Source organism: Lagenorhynchus albirostris, chromosome 18 (genome assembly GCF_949774975.1).
Source record: "Lagenorhynchus albirostris chromosome 18, mLagAlb1.1, whole genome shotgun sequence".
NCBI classification, from domain to species: domain Eukaryota; kingdom Metazoa; phylum Chordata; class Mammalia; order Artiodactyla; family Delphinidae; genus Lagenorhynchus; species Lagenorhynchus albirostris.
Genome location: NC_083112.1, coordinates 78,446,099 through 78,464,151, shown reverse-complemented (window position 1 = coordinate 78,464,151; position 18,053 = coordinate 78,446,099). Strand labels below are relative to the sequence as shown.

At 57.3% G+C, this 18,053-nt stretch overlaps 2 protein-coding genes across 10 annotated transcripts in view; one reads left to right on the top strand and one right to left on the bottom strand.

Moving 5' to 3' along the window:
- The first annotated feature begins 6,205 nt into the window (after positions 1 to 6,205).
- On the top strand, positions 6,206 to 11,021 carry ATP4B (ATPase H+/K+ transporting subunit beta). Its single transcript, XM_060129406.1, has 7 exons — positions 6,206 to 6,317; positions 6,781 to 6,909; positions 7,799 to 7,912; positions 8,032 to 8,231; positions 9,005 to 9,061; positions 10,260 to 10,358; positions 10,860 to 11,021. The coding sequence occupies exons 1-7, from the start codon at positions 6,206 to 6,208 to the stop codon at positions 11,019 to 11,021; spliced, it is 873 nt and encodes a 290-aa protein (XP_059985389.1).
- Positions 11,022 to 13,759: 2,738 nt separating this feature from the next.
- Positions 13,760 to 18,053, bottom strand: part of TFDP1 (transcription factor Dp-1) — a 30,071-nt gene continuing 25,777 nt past the window's right edge. For 5 of the 9 annotated variants that reach the window (XM_060129370.1, XM_060129371.1, XM_060129367.1 and 2 more), the window contains 2 exons: positions 17,750 to 17,828; positions 13,760 to 14,510 (listed from right to left, as the gene is read on the bottom strand). In XM_060129370.1, the coding sequence (XP_059985353.1) occupies positions 14,336 to 14,510; positions 17,750 to 17,828 (254 nt within the window). In that variant the 3' untranslated portion in view covers positions 13,760 to 14,335. Of the gene's footprint in view, positions 15,002 to 16,198; positions 16,215 to 17,749; positions 17,829 to 18,053 lie in introns of all 9 variants that reach the window. The other 4 variants (XM_060129369.1, XM_060129372.1, XM_060129368.1 and 1 more) reach the window with 4 other exon arrangements.

Here is an 18,053-nt window from a genome sequence, read left to right as displayed (position 1 = left end):
CTCCCACGTCCCAAGCCGGCCTAACCCACTGCCCTTGGCCTCTGGCCCGTTCCCACCCTCTGCGGGCAGGAGGATGGCCGGGCACCGGGAGCCCCAGGAAGCCCGCTGACCCAGCTCAGGCGAAATCCCGGCTGGAGTGGCGGGCGCGCAGGGCGGAGCAGGTGCCAGAAAAAGACAGTCCCTAAGCCGCTCGCGGGGATTAGACGGGCCACCTGCCCCGCCCCTTCCCGCGGGAAGGGCACACCTGGCCCAGGCCCGGCGCGGAGCCCCGAGCCTCCCCGTCCGGCCCGCTGGCCCGCGCAGATGAGCTGGACCCTCCGCCTGTTTCCTGGTGGGGACACGGGGCCCAGGTGAAGGGAGGGGGCCCAGGAGAAACCCGAATTCACAAAGATGGCTGGTGTTTTCCCCACTATGTGTCATTTTTTTCTTTAGAAAACCCGCGAGTGAGAATAAAACCAGCTGATGATAGGAGTTTAGGAACAGGCTTTCTGGGCGTCCACGGGTGAGACCCCTGGCCAGGGGACTGGTCACTATGTGGGGACCAACATTTGTCCTGACCTGACGCTGAGAGCAGCTGTGTCATGCTGGCGGCTCTGATGACCTAACGTAACCCCGGCCCTTGCCCAGGGATCAGCTTCACATCAGCCCCTGCCCTCACCTGGGCTGTGCTGGCTGGTGAAGGAGAAACGCCAAGAGAAAGGTTCAGGTGAAATTAGGACGGGGATGCAGGAGACACCAGCTACACCCAGGCTGAGGTCCCACACAGAGAGAGGCAGGAGAGAGAAGGGAGCGAAGAGGCCAGGGACACACCAGGGGCACACCTGAGACACACCTGGGGGACACCTGAGACATACCTGGGGCACACCTGGGGCACACCTGAGGGACACTTCGGACACACCTGGGGCTCACCTGAGACTCACCGGGGGCACACCTAAGACACACCTGGGACATAGCTGGGGCACAGCTGGGACACAGCTGGAGGACACCTGGGACACACCTGAGGCAGACCTGGGGGATACCTGAGACATACCTGGGACATACCTGGGGCATGGTTGGGACACACCTGAGACAGCTGGGACACAGCTGGAGGACACTTGGGGCACACCAGGGGCACACCTGGGGACACCTGAGACATACCTGGGGCTCACCTGAGACACACTGGGGGAACACCTAAGACACACCTGGGACATAGCTGGGGGCACTGCTGGGACACACCTGAGGCACACCTGGGGGGTACCTGAGACATACCTGGGGCACACCTGAGGCACAGCTGGGACACAGCTGGAGGACACTTGGGACACACCTGGGGCACACCTGGGTATGGCCTTGTCTGCCTTGTTCTAGTACACAGTAGGTGCTTGGTACATGTATGGGAAAGAATGACAAGGAAGTGATGGGGGTTGGCTACAGTTTAGAGAGGGGAGGAAGAGAAGGGCCACAGAAATGAAGAACACCCCAGCCAGAAGAGGCCGGGTAAGCAACCCCACGCAGGGAGGAGAGGGTCGGGAGGGCAGTGAGATTCTGTCAGTGGGTATGGGGAGACAGGCGGACTCTGTGTAGCAGTCGGGGAAGCAGAAATAAGAACTTGCAGCTGAGCAGGTGGGTTGGTGCGTCCAGCCTGGCACTCACTAGCAGGCGACCTTGAGCTGATCTCTTCAAACCCTTCCTGCCTTTTCTTTAACCCGTCAGTGTTCAGACGGGTCGGCGGCTCCGGCTCCAAGGCGTGTTGTGGACCGGAGCCCCTTCTACGGTGTCTCTCACGGTGTGTCCCCAGACAGCGCCTCCCAGCAGTGCGGGGACACGAACCACCTGGAGAAATAAAGATCTGCTTCAGTGGGCCTGGAGTGGGGCTGGTACCCAGATCAGGAAGCCCTGCGAGAGGCGGTGTCTGAGGACGGCAACTCCCACTGGATTAACGCTGAGCTGAACTACCTCCTGGGGAAGTGGGAAGCATTCAGATAAACTGCGTTAAACATGTTTGCGATCACGGGACTCAGAGATTGAAGAGTGAACTTGGCTCTCTAAGAGGGGTCAAGCATGCAGAGCTTCCCAAACTCACTTGGCCCTTTTTTTAAAGTTTTTATTCAGAGTAATTGTAGACGCACACGCAGTTAAAAGAAATAACCCAGAGACCCCTGCACCCCTCACCCAATCCCCCAGTCGTAGCATCTCCCCCAACTGCAGCTCGGGATCGCAGCGTGGATACGACGCCAGCACAGCAAATGCTCAGGAACCCCTGACGCCACACGGTCCCCCTTCACAGACACCCACCTCCTTCCCACCCCAAGCCCTGTCCTGAACCCCGGCAACCACTGATCTGTTCTCCATTTCCATAAAGTCGTCCTTTCAAGAATGCTTTGTACGTGGAATCACACAGTGTGTCACTTTGGGGGTTCACTCTTTTCTCTCAGCATGACTCCCTGGATTCACCCAGGCGGTTACACGCACCTGTAGGTTCACTGCTGAGGAGTATTCCATGGTGTGAATGGACCACGGCTGGTTTAACCATTCACTTGTTGAAGGACACCTAGGTTGATTCCAGTTTGGGCTATCATGAATAAAGCTGCGAAAAACATACAGATATTCGTGCAGATATAAATTTCAGTTTCTCTGGGATTAATGCCCAAGAGCATATGTGCTGAGTCGTATGGTGTTTGCATGTTCAATTTTTTAAGAAACTGGCAAACTCTTTTCCAGACGGCTCTACCATTTTATATTCCTGCCAGCAACACACGAGCGATCCAGTTTCTCAGCATCCTCACCGACACTTGGAGTTGTCACTATTTTTTATTTTAGCTCTTGTGATAGGTGGTACCCCATTGTGTTTTTAATTTGCATTTCCCTACTGGCTAATGATACTGAACATTTTTCCATGTGTTTGTCGTCTGTGAATCCTCTTCGGTGAAACATCCCATTGTGTCTTTTGATCGTGGTCTAACTGGACTGCTTGCCTTTTTGCTGTTGCGTTGGAGGTCCAATTTTTCAATTTTCTCTTTTATGGATTGCGCTTCTGGTGTCAGGCCTAAGGACTCTCTGCCTAACCCTGGTTCTTGAAGATTTTCTCCCATGTATTTTTCCAAAATTTTTACACTTTTACATTTAAATCCATGACCATTTTGAGTTCACTTTTTTGCAAGGTGTGAGGCTTAGGTCAGGGTTCACGGATGTCCAGTTGGTCCACCTCCATGTGTTGAAAAGGCCGTCTTTGCTTCATTGAATTTCTTTGTCAAAATCAGTTGGGCATATCTGTGAGTCCACTTCTGAGTTTTCTGTCCTGTTTCACTGTTCACTGTGTCTGTCCCTCCACCAGCGCCACACTGTCTTGATGACTGTGGCTATATAATAAGCCTTGAAATTGAGTAGACTGAGTCTTCTTACCTTAATTTTCTTTTTAAGAAATATTTTCAAAAAAGTATTCCAAATAAAGAAGAAAGTATTTATTCTAGTTCCTTAGCCTTTCTAAATAAATTTTAGAAGAGTCTTGCCTATAGATACAAAAAAAAAAATCTTGCTTGGATTTTGATAGAAATTGTGTTAAAACAGTATATCAGTTTGGGGAGTATTGACTTGACTGTGTTGAATCTTCCAACCTACGAACACAATGTGTGTCTCTAGTTACTTAGACTTTTGTTTCATCACCATTATGTAGTTTTCAGCATACAAGTCTTATACATGTTTTATTAGATCAACACCTAAATATTCCTTTTTGTTTGGAGCAATTGCAAATGCTTTCTAGGTTTTTTTGTGTCTGTCTTGGATATTCGAAGTTTAATCTTGATGCAACTTGGCATGGATTTGGGGGCTATCTTGTTTGGGGTTCTCTCAGCTTCTTGAGTCTGAAGGTTTATGCCCCAGCCCCACTCTTTCTTCTCTCCTTGCGGGACTCCAGTGACACCGACGTTAGGCCTTTCCTACGGCCCCTGGGTCACTGAGGCTGGGCACTTTTTTTCTGGCTCTACTTTCTCTCTATTGTTCAAATCCGGAAATTTCTATTGTTTTTTCTTCCATGTCAGTGATTCTTTCCTTGGTCCCTTCCCTTCTGCTGCTGAATCCATTCTTTGAGCTTTTTATTTTGGTTATTGTATTTTTTGAATCTAAAATTTCCATTTGGTCTTTATGTCTTCTATTTCTTGCCTTAAACTTTCTACTTCTGTCTTTCCATTTGTTTCAAGCACAATCATCATTGCTGGCTGAAGCATCTTACAACCTGTCAGATGATTTCAGAATCTGTCACCTCAGTGTGGCATCTACTGATCATCTTGTTTTCACTTCATTTGGAGATCTGCCTGGTTCTCGCTCTGATGAGTGATTACCCATCGAAAGCTGGGAATCTTCCTATCATCCAGTCCTTCGGCGTTCGTGGGCTTCCGCTGACCCCATGGCCGCTGCGGAGGGATGGGCTCCGGTCCCTTGCTGTGGGGGGTGGGTGGGAGTCGAGGCCCCCGCATAGGAAGGGTGAGCTCCCACATCACCCGGGGCTCGCTCTCTTTGGGGCGTCCGTCCCACGTTGCCCCGCGGGGCACGCCAAGCAGCCCAGTGCCCCCTATCCCGCCCCAGGCCTCCCCTTCCCACGGGCACGTGTCCCAGGAAGGTCATCACGACAACGCGTGTGCAGCTCAGCACACACACGTTCATGCTTCTGGGAATTCAGAGACTCAGTGTGGAGGATTTCGTTCAGAGACTTCCAGGAAGAATTCATGCTGTGCTCGTCCCAAGAGTGTCTCTGTACTTTCCAGACAGGGCGGCACCGATTCTCTGCACAGCAGTTCCTACCCTGTGTCTTCAGGCCTCGGCGCAGGGGTCCCAGACCGCAGCCTAAGGCCACACTCTGTGTTTTTACTGCCCTAAAGTTCCAAAGCTGTGAAGGGCAACAGTGTGAAGGAAAATGCCTAGGGTTGGTCCATTAAGGAACTATGAGTCCAAGCTAAAATGCTGCGATTCCATCTGAATTTTAGGGTGTTCGTTTTGCTGACAAACTCTAAATCATCCTAAAGAAAATACACATAATGGCTAGAGGGCTTTTCACTATCTTTATCCCCGAAGAACACTTCCAATTTGGCTACGTGGGTCCCGAGAGGGAAAGTGACAATGGATGGACACCCAGCTCTGTTTACAATCCCGCCCTTTCAGTCGGGTCCTGACTTAGATACTTGTAAAGATGCCTCAGTGCCACGTCCTGTCTGCCCAGCGCTGCCCTTTCCTCCTAATCTCAGAGACGGGCCCCAGCTATGTAGACCGCCAAGGCTGTTGGTTCTGGCCACGCATCAGGAGGTCCGGGGGCTCGCAGCTGTCCAGACGCTCAGGCCGCCCGGCAGGTCAGCTCCCTCAGAACCTCGGGGGTGGGACAGGCGTCACAGGTTTTCAAGGCGCCCCAGGTGGGTCGGACGTGCTGTCAGGCTGAGCGTCCCCTGCCGAGACACTGCCACAGTCCTGCAGCCACAAGCAAGGCCCACGGGAGCTCCCAGGTCCGCTGGGTCCCTGGGAGAATCTGCATTTCAGCAAATCGCCCGGGGACTGGTGTGTATTCGGTTCCGAAAACACTTCTAGATCGTATGGCTGTGAATTCCTCCATGGACACAAAGTCCTACAGGGCCCCAACACTGGCTCTCAGAGGACACCACGCTCGTCACCGAAGCTCAGTTCACGAGTGACGGGAGCCCCTGCGGCCCCGCGGCCGGCGGCCCTGGGCACCGGCAGGCTTGGCTCTCCAGCACCAGGACTGACGGCGGCGGGAGCACCCCCCACACCGGGGTCCCAGCCGTCGCCTCATCATGGCCTCGGGCGCCTGCTGCAATCAGCGCAGAGCAGGGAGCATCTCGGCCGCGGCTGGGCGTCAGGGCCCAGGCCCCGCCTCGTGCAGGCCGCTCTCCTCACACCTCCCTCCCCAAGGAGGTGCGAGTGGGCAGAGCTGAGCACCTGGCAGGCCTCCTTGCTCATTATCAGAGCAGATAAGGCTCTGGGCCAAGGGCACCCGAGAGGAGGAGTGAGCCACCCTGATTTGCCCAGGGAGGGGGTGGAGGGGCACCTGACGGCAGCGGAACCTGCCGGGCCTGCCCGGGCGTCGGTGCTTGACGGCCAAGCAGTGATAACACCCTGCTGGGCTCGCCCCGGAACCCAGAGCCGCAGTGCCCTTGACCTCTGAGGGGGAGACCATAAAACCCAAGGGGATGTCCTCCCCCAAGCGTCCCTTGGCAGGAGCGGGGCGATGGCGGCACTGCAGGAGAAGAAGTCATGCAGCCAGAGGATGGAGGAGTTCCGGCACTACTGCTGGAACCCGGACACGGGCCAGATGCTGGGCCGGACGCCGTCCCGCTGGGGTCCGTGCGGCAGGGCAGGGGCGCCAGGGGAGGGCAGGGGACCAGCAGCAGCCGCGTGGGGCTGGCGGGCTCCGTGCCCAGACGCAGGCCCTGGCCGGCCTCTCCTCCCCCACTGGGTGATTCCAAAGGCCCCCCTCAGCCCCGACACCCGCCGACAGCGGGCACCTGCGAGCAGCCGAGGATCAGCCTGACCCAAAGGCCCAGCCTTAGATTGGAGAAGAGCCGTTTTAAAGCTGTGTTCCTAAAAGTGTAACTTTTTAAGGCTTTTAAGTTAAGGGGGGCAGGGTTACGGGGTGAGGAGAATGGTCTGGAACCAGACAGCGGGACGGGTGCCCAGCGCCGTGCGTGAACGTGCCCGACACCAGTGCAACGCTCACCCTGAGAGGTGACGCGTTTGGGGAGCGGCACGCGTGTCCCCGCAGCCGAGCGGCTGCCGCCGCGTCTGACCCGCCCCTTCCCGCAGTGTGGATCAGCCTCTATTACGTGGCCTTCTACGTGGTCATGACCGGCGTCTTCGCCCTGTGCATCTACGTGCTCATGTGCACGGTCGACCCGTACACCCCCGACTACCAGGACCAGCTCAAGTCGCCAGGTACCGGGCGCCGGGCCCTGCACTGCCCTGGGCTGCCGGGCCGGGACACGGCCCCTCGGGGAGGATGTCGGGGAGGACGGTCACCAGGGGATCAGGAAGGGGGGCGAGGGGCGCTCGGTGCCCGTGCGGCGTCACCGGCACCGAGGCTGCTCTCCTGTGGAGGCCTCGCCTCCCCAGCAGCAAATTAGGTCCAGAGTGCGAGTGCCGTCTAAGTGCAAGGTGGCCCGTGCGACGAGGGGGCTGGGCCAGCGCCAAAGAGCAGGAAGTCGCTGGTGACAAAACTCCCAGGTCCCGGGGAGGGTGTTCGGACCAAGGCTTCCCCACGCAGCCAGCTAACCTGCGGTGCAAAGGGCGGGGGGAGAAACGAAGGGAGGAAAGCTTCCTCCAGCCCAGCTACTCGGAGCATCTGTCACCCCTGCGTCCTTCACTGTTTCTGAGGAAGACACTAACCCGAGAACATCCCACAGCAGCGCTGAGCTGGGTCAGCGCCCGGCGGATCCTCTGCAAATCATCGTGACAACTGCGGGTCAATTTTTTGAATCAACCAACGGACAAAACATGGAGGACTTCTATGTCATTTCAGAACAGAACGTAATAGATTACAAACTTGAGAACACACCGTGATAGAACGTGCCCCAATCCCAGAGGCTGGCAGGCAGGCAGGCCTCCTGTGGGAGGGACCCGCGGGCCCTGGCCAGGCCTCGTGGGACGGCGCGGCCCCCGGCCCCTGGGCAGGGTCCCGGGCCCTGCTGGCTGCCGGGGGCGGGGGGACCCTCGAAGGCCTGGCCCCGAAGCGTCCCAGGCACGGCCTCCCCCAGGCCAGGGCCAACCGAACGGCAAACGGCCTGGATGTACAACCAAAGGCCAAGGCGTCACGTCCTTTTTCCAGGGGTGACCTTGAGGCCAGACGTCTACGGGGAGAAAGGCCTGGACATCTCCTACAACGTGTCTGACAACAGGACCTGGACAGGACTAACGCAGGCCCTGCACCACTTCCTGGCAGGTAGAGTGCAGAATGCACTGCAGCGTCTCCATTCTTCCCTCGTCTCAGGAACCCCCTGGGGGGCGGGGGGCAGAGGGGGCCGCAGCTCGGGCAGGGCCGCAGGTGTGCCTGTCCCCCAGGCTACTCACCCGCGGCCCAGGAGGCCAACATCAACTGCACGGCCGAGAGGTACTTCTTCCAGGAGAGCTTCCTGGCCCCGAACCACACCAAGTTCTCCTGCAAGTTCACAGCAGACATGCTGCAAAACTGCTCGGGCCGGCCGGACCCCACCTTCGGCTTTGAGGAAGGAAAGCCGTGTTTCATCATCAAGATGAACAGGGTGAGTGAGGGGATCGGAGGTGAGAAGGGAACCGGGGCCCCGCCTCTCCTGCACGTGTGCTGGCCGCGAGCGCGCCTTCCCTCAGACCAACTGGGAGCCGCCATGCAGACCCACCACCCACTTGACCGTGGCGTCCGCCCCCCGCCGAGCCGCAGAGCCTGGAGCAGCCCTGTGTGCACGGCGGCTGGAAGAAGCCGGGCCGCGGTCAGCGCGGGGAGGGCACCTGGGAACCGTCTGAGGACAGGCGCAGAGGGAGGCTGACCGTGAGAACACGGCCAACCTCGGGAGGCACGTCCACGCTGCGGCGAGAGGGGACATCTCGGCAGGGCCCCGGGGAGGGTGGGACCTGGCGGCGGGGCGGGGAGGACCCGGCACCATGCTGGCGTCTGCGCGGCACCCTTCATTTTCCTCCCTAAGAGGCCGGGGGCCACACACTGGTACACCGCGCCGGGCCCTAGGGCCCAGCTGGGCTGCGGTCCCGGCTGCCTAGCCGGTGTGCGAGGGAGGGCGGCGGTCCTCACGAGCCAGGAGGGCACTGCACTGGGCCCTGGGCACCAGCAGGCGCATCTGGGGGCCGGGCCGTCTGCACAGGTGGGCTCGGGAAGCTCAGACCCCCATCCAGCTCTGCCACCTGCCGGCCAAGACCACGGCCCCAGCGTGGAGCTTCCGGCTTTGAAGCAGGAGTTGGTACATCCGCCCCAGAGCCTCCCCGGCACCCGTCCTCCGCACTCACAGATGGGCACAGAGGCCACGTCCGAACCTTTCCCTTCCAGATCGTCAACTTTCTCCCCGGCAACAACACGGCCCCCAGGGTGGACTGCGCCTTCCTGGTGAGTGACCGGCCACAGCTGTCTTGTTTAGGAGGGAAAACCTGTGGGAAATACTGATCTGCTTTTCCCTAAAATCATCCCAGCCGTCAGCCTAATAAGCCAGGGACACGAATTGCAGGAACCTTCACTTAAGAGTGGTTTTATCCTGGGGGATTAAAAACCCGGTAAGAATTATCGGGAAAAAATGTTCTATATGGTTTTGCAAGATGCCAAACGGCACAGCTATGTGATCCTGGAGAGTAAAGGCTTACACTGTCTCTGGAAAAAGCAACCTGGTAAGAAAAACAACGCTCGTCACCGTTTTGCTTCAAAAGGCATTTGGGACAGTGTATCGCTGACGTGCTTCAAAATGTCTGTGGCTATTTGGAGAAACCAAGGCACATCTGCTACGCTGCTCTGTCCTTCTTATTGGCTTATTTACAAAAATATGCAAGTTACCGACAGCCGCTGTCGTCTGGCAGCGTGTGTACGGAAATGCTGCCAACAGTTGGCATTAATTTAGTCCAGTTTTTCTCAAAACATGTTTTTAAGGACAACACGAAAAAACTAAATTTGCCTTCGTTGAATATTTTCTAAAGTTTGTTTCCACAATCACGCCCTCAGCCAGGGCTCTCTGCCGTCAGCACGGGTGCCCCACTGGGGTGACACCCCCCCCCCACCCAAAGCCTGCAGTCTCCCCGGAGCGCAGCGTTCGTCCTGTTTTGTTTTTCCTTTTTGAGTTTCCTCGACCACGCGTGTGTAGGCTGACCCGGGATCTGCACAGACACCAAAGTACCCTTCCTCTGCCCTCAGACGAGCTCAAGCCGTCGGGCGAGTCGCTGGCTCTGACAGTGAAGGGAAGCAAACCCCACGGCAGCGTGTGGGTCCTTCCCCAGTCTCCGCAGATCACCCGCCCAGCCTTGTGGGCCTTCGTTCCCACACGCTCAGCTCTGTCACCTTCTTTATCCTAAGAGGGTTTAAAATGGAAAAAAACACAAGCTTGAAAAGTCACCCGGGGTCTTGCAAACTAACGAATTACACCCTTAATGGATTCTGGGCTGATGATAAAGATTAGATCTAGTGCCAACTGCACGTGTGGTCACGGTGCACACGTACGCACACACGTGGACCTGCGTGCAGAAGCATGCGTGGCACGGACACACAGGCGGACACGAGCGCACCAGATCCGGCCTTTCTCACAGCGGCCTCTCGCCCACAGGACCAGCACCCGGATGCCCCGGCCCTGCAGGTGGAGTACTTCCCACCCAAAGGCGTCTACAGCCTACACTACTTCCCCTACTACGGGAAGAAGGCCCAGGTACGTGTGCGCCACTGTCCCCAACAGCTGCTCCGGAACCGGATGAAACTGAGCAGTCACTAGCAGAAGGAAAGCCCTAAATGTTTCACCCGCAAAAACGAAACAAGGCCGCACTTAGCCCAGCCGGACCACTTAATCTTCGGGTGCTTCCCAAACCCCTGTTCTCGTAACTACCTGAAAACACATCGTTCTCACACAAAATAAATATCACATCTAGTCCTTTACCTTCCAAGGGCCTCCTTAGAAGGCCCTTAGACAACTGCATATCCATTTAAAATCATCTTCTCCAAATCTCTGGCTTTATCCTCCGTTGTTTTTATATTAATTTTCATCAACTGTAACTTGAAGTTGAATCTGTCACTGGTCTGTCCCCGCCCCCCGCCCCCCGGGCCAAGTCTCCTCGTTTCTAAGCAGTGGGTCCCGGGCGGCTCTCGGGCGGCGTGAGAGCACCCAGCCAAGCGCCCGGCCGCCCTCGACGGTCCTAACGCACATCCGCCTCAGCCCCACTACAGCAACCCGCTGGTGGCCGCGAAGCTCCTCAACGCCCCCGTGAACAGGGAGGTCGTCATCGTGTGCAAGATCCTGGCGGAGCACGTGACCTTCGACAACCCCCACGACCCCTACGAGGGGAAGGTGGAGTTCAAGCTTAAAATCCAGAAGTAGAGGAGCCAGGCGGCTGGCCCCAGGTGCAGGGTGACCGCAGACGCCGCGTCCAGCTACACACGGCACCCGAGGCAGCTCCGCACCCGACAGGCCCCCGTGCGCCCAGCTCTCGGAGCCAGAATCCTGTGAAACCTCCGTCACTTTTTAGGTAGAATTGTAGCCACGATAAAAACGCTGGGCTAACACGGTGACCCTACGGCAGCAGCTGTGCAACTAACAAGACCCCAAAAGGACTCATCTCTTCCGCGCGGACATCACCTTTCCTGCTGTAATTTATTTTTTCTATACGTTAATATGAAGACCGGGAGTGCGCTGACATGAAACGTGACTTAGGATTTCATGCATTCTGGTTGCCGGCTTTAAAAAACACAATTCCTCAACTGTAAAAATCAAGTTTATTAAATTCACTCTTAATCTATGTAAAAGAGTCGTGTCTCTCCTGATGAGGGGGAAGAATTAACTAAAAACTCAAACTAACAAATTCAGTTAACTAAAAAGAATTAACTAAAATTAATGAACCAAAAAGCCTCTCCCTTTAACACTTTCAGTTGCAAGTCGGGGACATTACAAACCGGAGTGGGAGGGGCTGCCCCGAGAGCGCACAGTTCTGGGACGTAAGGGTGTCCCCACGCAGCGGAGCCCAAACCCCAGAGGTGACGTTCCTCGGAGCACAGTCTCCCCTCCAGGGCGGCAGGGGGTGGGGCGGTCTGCAGCCCCAGGCCATTCAGAAAACCCTGAAACGAGAACATTCTGTCCCAAGGACAAACCTGCTCTCACCTGTCGCCCTCTTTTCACCCCACCCGGAGCTGGCAGCCCAGAGTCCTAACCCAAAGGAAGAAGCCCCGCAGAGGCTCAGGGGACAGGGGACCCGCCGCCCAGCCCCGAAGGCCACCAGGGCCCAGGGTACAGTGTCTCTGCTCCGCGTTGCCGACCCCACCGGCAAAAACCCTGAGCCACCTGGGAAGTGCCACGTCAGGCCAGAGATCAGGCCACCTCGGGGCTGTCACGACACACTGGGGGTCAGAGGCCCAGCCCAGAGATCAGGCCGCCTCGGGGCTGTCACGACACACTGGGGGTCAGAGGCCCAGCCCAGAGATCAGGCCGCCTCGGGGCTGTCACGACACACTGGGGGTCAGAGGCCCAGCCACCCCAGCAGAGACACCGAGGCCTCGATGGGGCTGGGTGTGGGGCGCACGTCGCGGGGTCCGAGCACAGCAGGCCGTCTGCCTCGGGGTCCCTCCTCCGGCTGCCCTGGGAGGCCGAGGCTGCGATCCCATTTCACAGGGAAGGAAACTGAGGCGCAGCAGCTGGAGGGGCTGCCCCCCCATGGGGGTGCAGGGGACAGGGAACCTCAGAGCCGGCCACCTGCTGACCACAAAGTGCCCCTTGGAAAGAAGTGCTAGAACCTTCCGTCAAGTTGCTGTCGAATACACGGAACCACCAGCACCTGGGGGAGGGGGGGGCACAGGCTCTGGGGTCAGAGGTCAGAGGCCTAGGTTCGAGTCCAGACGTTCCTCTCTCGGGAGCTCGCTTACACGCCCCGGGGACCACTGCTGAGCCAACGCCCAGGGTCAGTCCTCGGCCCAAGTAGCCACAGGCCTCCTGGTTTGCAGAACCCCACTACTCACCAGCTTGTAAGACGTGAACTTTGGAATCGAACACCTCCCCTAGAGGTCACAGACCACACGGCAGGGAAGCGGGCGTGGAAGGACGCAGGCTGGACCCCTGACGGGTGATGCTCCGGGAAGACTGGGCCGCAGCTGAGCACCTACCAGGAGGAGCAGGAGAGGCGACGGTACCAGAACCTCGTCCCCTGCCCAAGGCGCTCCCGCGGCAACGGAACCAGCAGACCCTCGGTCACCTGGGTCACCACCGGTGCAAGGTCGGTGTCGGGGGTCCCGTGCCCACGCCCGGGTGCCCAGCTTGGCCAGACCCGCCCGGGTGCCCTGGAGGAGGAGAGGCAGCAGGGGCACAGCCGCAGGGGACTCGGCCGGAGACGCGGGGCTGGCCGTGTCCTCACCGCACGGGCGCCGACACTGCCCCTGTCTCTCCAGCCACAGCCCTCAGGACACTTCAGTCCGCCACAGTCAGGAAGAAAGGAGGAACCGCCACAGCCCTCAGGAGACACGACTCTGCCCGAGGCCGCAACCTTGCACCGCAGCCCTCACGGATGTCTTCGACCAACGTGAATAAAACACTGAGCTGCCCCATCTTACCTTACAATCTGACTCTTTTTCCGAAAGTCAAATCCATAAAATCTGTCTCGGCTTCTAGGATCCGGCAGAAAGGCAGGGAACGCCCTCGGCCTGGCTCTCTCACCGTGGGCGTGTCCGCGAGGGCACCCAGCCTGCGTCCCTCCGCCCCCTGCTTCCCTGGGGCGCTTCGTGACCTTTCGGGGATGTGTGTGTTTGCAAAGGTCACGTTTCGTAAGGACTCGCACGTTAAAGGCCGTGGGTACGTTTCTTCTAAAAGCAAGGCAGAGCACAAACTCTCTCCCCACCACTGGCCGCGTCCCCGGGACCTCCTTCCGCGGCCCCGCCGCCGGGCAGCGGCAGGACAGGCCAGGGGCCTCGGCGGGTCCCGCGTGCACTGCTGGGCCTGGACCCTCTCCTCCCTCCAGAGAAGGGCCCGGCTGACGGGAGAAAATGAGCTCCAGACAGCAATCCCGAATCAGAGGGACACACGACTTGTTTAAAATGCCCATGCGCACTTTATTAATAAAAACTAACAGTGCCAAGTTAAACAAGTCAAACAATTTAAGTCTCTTTATTCCACAAAATATTACAGAAAAGTCTGTTTGTGTTCCAATAGAAAGACAAGTATTTTAGAACAGGCAGCTAACAGCAACTGTGCAGTTAATGGTTCTTGGTGAAGAAGTTTTAAAAGAGACTACTGCCTGTCCTGAAATTCCTTTTTCTTTTTATAAAAAAAGAACTATTAAAAATGATTGACAAATTTTGAGTTAAAAAACTGTTAAAACATTCTCTATATTTAATTTCAACTTTATAATAGATTACAGGAAGATGCTTACGAAACAAATACAACATTTGTTTCAGTACATGTCTTTAAGTGACAGACTTAGAAGTATGTAAACAACTATATAATAAAAGTTCCCAAACGCTGCCTGTAAGAAATCAGGCACATTTTACCATAAGCAATAAACCACTCCGAGCTCTCAGACAGTCTCCAAAGCTGCACCAGCGTGGCAGTAAACTCCTACCAAACCAAACACACAGAAACGAAGAAAGAGCTTCGCAATTCATCGGCTGCAACACAGAGCAAAACCCAAGTAGAAACCCGATGGAGTCACGCAGTCAATATAATTTAAGGGAAATAAGGTCGTAATAAGACGTCGAGAGGCAGAGCCTCGCCGTCTGCCGGTTCCGTGGTGCCTCCCCCTCAGCGGCTGCCTCGGGCCCGCCGGGCAGCAGGGCCTGTATCTCCCTCGGCGCGGACGGAGCGCAACGTCTCCAGCAAACTCGGCAAGAACTGTGAAGGGGCGAAATGAACTCTGAATTTAAAAAACAGCAAACGAAAACACAAAATCCAGAAGAGTAAAGAGAGGCCGTGCGTCGGCACCAGACGGCGCAGCTCGTCAGGACCCCGCAGAGGACGGCGCGTTGCGTATCGGTGGCGCGTGCCGAGCCCGGCGGCCCAGCGAGCTCTTCTTGGGAGGAGGGCAAAAGAAACAGAAAGACCCACGTTCACAGCAGTTCTCCTCCCCGGACGTGTCCCCGGAGCCGGCGGGGCTCAGTCCTCCCCCTCATTCTCGTTGAGGTCCTCGTCCTCGTCGTCGTCCTCCCCAGCGTACGACACGGGGGTCTCCACCCGGGACCCGCTGTACTGCGACCCGCTGGAGCTCGTGGCCAGCGCCCCGTCCGCGCCGTTGGCCAGGTCACTGCAAAGACAGGAGGTGTCAGTGGCGGCGTCTGCGGCACCAGAGACGGGCCGGCACCCCCGGGAGGTCCGGGTGTTCTCAACTACACGAACAGAAACGGCAAGCCTTACCCACGTGCAGCACAGAACCCAGCGCCCCCGAGGCTGACGCCACCCGTCACGCCCCCTTCACACATCACCACTGGACGAGGGGCTCCGGCAGGGCCCCAGCACTGAGTCCTCCCCATTTATCATGTCGGAAGCGAGACTCAGGCACACCAACCGGAAAAGCCCCGAGACTCTCCTCCCAGGCCTCCGCCTGTGACTTCCCTGACCTCCCTGAAGGCTGGGAGCCGGGGAGGAAAGGGGCACCCAGGGAGCGTGTGCTGGCGTGTGCGTGTGTCCGCTTGTGGAAGCGCCACCCCAGGCCCCACCCTCAGCGCCTCTGGCGTCCGGGCTGAGCCAGGAAGCTGGGGGTGCCGGGCGCGTCTTGCTGCAGCCTGCGCCTCCAGGACGGCCCCGAGGACCCACGGCTCTTGCAGGCTTTATTCTCTGGAATGCCGCCTGACGCCGGCCCCGGGGGGGACCACGGACCCAGGGGCAGAGCTGCGGGGCTGGGCTCTCGAGCGGCCAGGGCGCCCTCGTCTTCAAATGGGTCGCTGGAACCCACCCGCGTTTGCGTCACGCTCCTGGGAGCCTCATCCGGAAACACACGACCACCTCTGGTTGCCACAACTGGGGCGGGGGGCGGGGTGCTAGCATCTGAGGCCGAGGGCACAACCCAGTGCCCCGCAAGGCACGGGCGGCACCCACAGCAAAGGGTGGTCCGGCCCAAAATGCCAACAGGCCCGCGGGCGAGACCCTGGCCTAGAATGGAGGGGCTTCAGGAGCCGGAATCCCGGGCGAAGACCCCCGGCTTCAGCCACCGCCCGCGTCCCAGCACAGCGCACACGAGACGCGAAGGGTCGGCTGTGGTCAGTTACGGTCCCAGGGCACCCACGGGAGGTGGCCACGCCCACCACGAGGGGAGGGAAGGCGACGTTTCTTCTGAGCTACAACTTGCTCAGGCAAGTTGCTCACAAGTCATTCAGTGTCTTCGTGTCTGAGCTGAACAGCAAGGGAAGGCCCCAAGGGGACCCCGACCTAGAGCTACAACTGGACACAGGTCATCCAGGCTCCAGACTCGGAGGAGGCCTGTCTCCACGCGGAGACACAGCGGCACCCTCGGGGGGGCCTCACAGCATCCTCTCTGCGCCCAACCTGCGGCCTTCAACTGCTCTCCACAAAACGGAGGAGCTTACTTGGTAAACCGTGAGTCTGTTTAAAGATAACAGGACATGAAAGGGTCAGAACCACCCTGGAAACGCGGCCGTGATACACTTGAATCAGACGGCACGGGGCAGGGGAGGGTGACGACTGAGTAAAAGGGTTCTTGCCCCGCCACGCGGGTCAGGACCCTGAGAGGCCTGTGGCACCACAGAAAGCCCACAGGGCAGAGCTGCACAGATTCCTAACGTCAAAGGTGTCTTCCCGTTATCAGAAAACCACACGCATGTATCTTGATACTTTTCACTGGTATTTACTGACGCTGCTCGTGGACAAAGTAATCCCACATCTGGGAAAGCCAGCCTGGAGACCAAGCCAGGAAGTGGAAAACTGAGCCATCAGGCGGCTCGTTGCAGCTTTTCTTGTAACTGGGAACCCCCTAAACGTTCAACCAGAGGGCAGCTCAATGAACAAAACAGGCCTTTGTAAAAACAGCGCGTCCACCACTAAGGTCAGCTTCTCTTCTGAGATGGTAATGGCTTTGCTTCCCTCTTTAGAAAACCTGACGTGAGCCTCTGAAGTTTAATCAATAAAAAGAATTTCTGCAAGAGGAACGTTTAGGAAACACCCAGATTCCACCTCTTGCTATAACCAGTGTTCAGATGTTACAGACTGGGCTCCACACACAGCGGTAGATTCAGAGTTAAAAACGGAACCAGCCTCAGTCCAAATCCAAACAGGTGCAGACACCCTGCGGCCTCCCTCAGCCCCGGAGGTCGACACAGACCCCACGGGCACTGGGGCCCTCGCGGGGCGACCCCGCCCCTCCCTCAGGGCCGCACTGTTTCCGGGCCAGCGCTGCACGGGGACCAGAGGACACGGTGCCCGCAGAGCCCCCTCGAAGGCGTGCACACGTGACTTATTAGTCAATTCCATTTTGTTGGACCTACACTCTGCTGATTTCACTTACACTTTAGGAACATTTATTGATGTTTAGAATTGATATAAATATGTATGACACATAATACCACATAAAAAATAAAACCACTGTTTTGTCAATACCTAACGTTGGTATTACTTTACATTTATCTTCAAAACACTAAGACAAACCCTGAGGTCTGACACTTCTGCTCTGTGGGACTGCTAGGTCAAAAGTCAAATACACATTGATTTAAATGATAAAACTCCTCCGATAATATCAAATACACTCAATACACGGTAACGTGAAAAAAAGGAACCTTATACGCGTATTGTGACTTCAAGTGTATTAAAAAGGAAAAGAAGAGATGGAGAAACGGCCTCTGTCACTCAGGCTGCGGCCGTGGGGTTCAGGGGGCTCTGCCCGCACTTCACTGAAGTACTTTTCAAAAACATAAAAGCTGTGTACTACTTTTAACCTTTAGAGGAAGGAAACCAATCAGAAAAAGCAAATCTCCTTTGCACAAAGGGCGAGCTCTGAGTGACTCTCGGGGGGCATCCGGAGTGGGGGGAGGTCTGCCCTGCTCTGGGCGCCCCGACTCCGGGCGTCCCGCTGCCAGGTGACAGTGGCCCCACCACCCCCAGGCCCCGCCGGGGATGGCAGTTACCTGGCAGAGAGCCTCGTGCCGTTGGCAGTTGAAACAGCCGACGTGACAAAGACACCGCCGAGCGATCCCTGAGCCATTTCTGGAAAGAGAAAGAAAAGAAAGCAAATTTCACAAAGCAGAGACCGCAGGCAACAGGCCCACGAGCTGAGACGGGACGGCTCTCCAGGCGAGGCCCCTCGGGCCGCCCAGCGCCATGCCCGCTAGCAGCCAGAAGGCAGCCCGCTCGCTGGGCCCGGCCACCGGACCAAGCCTCGCGAAGACAGCACGGAAGTCCTCCCTTCACTTTTCTGAATCGGCGCGGCCA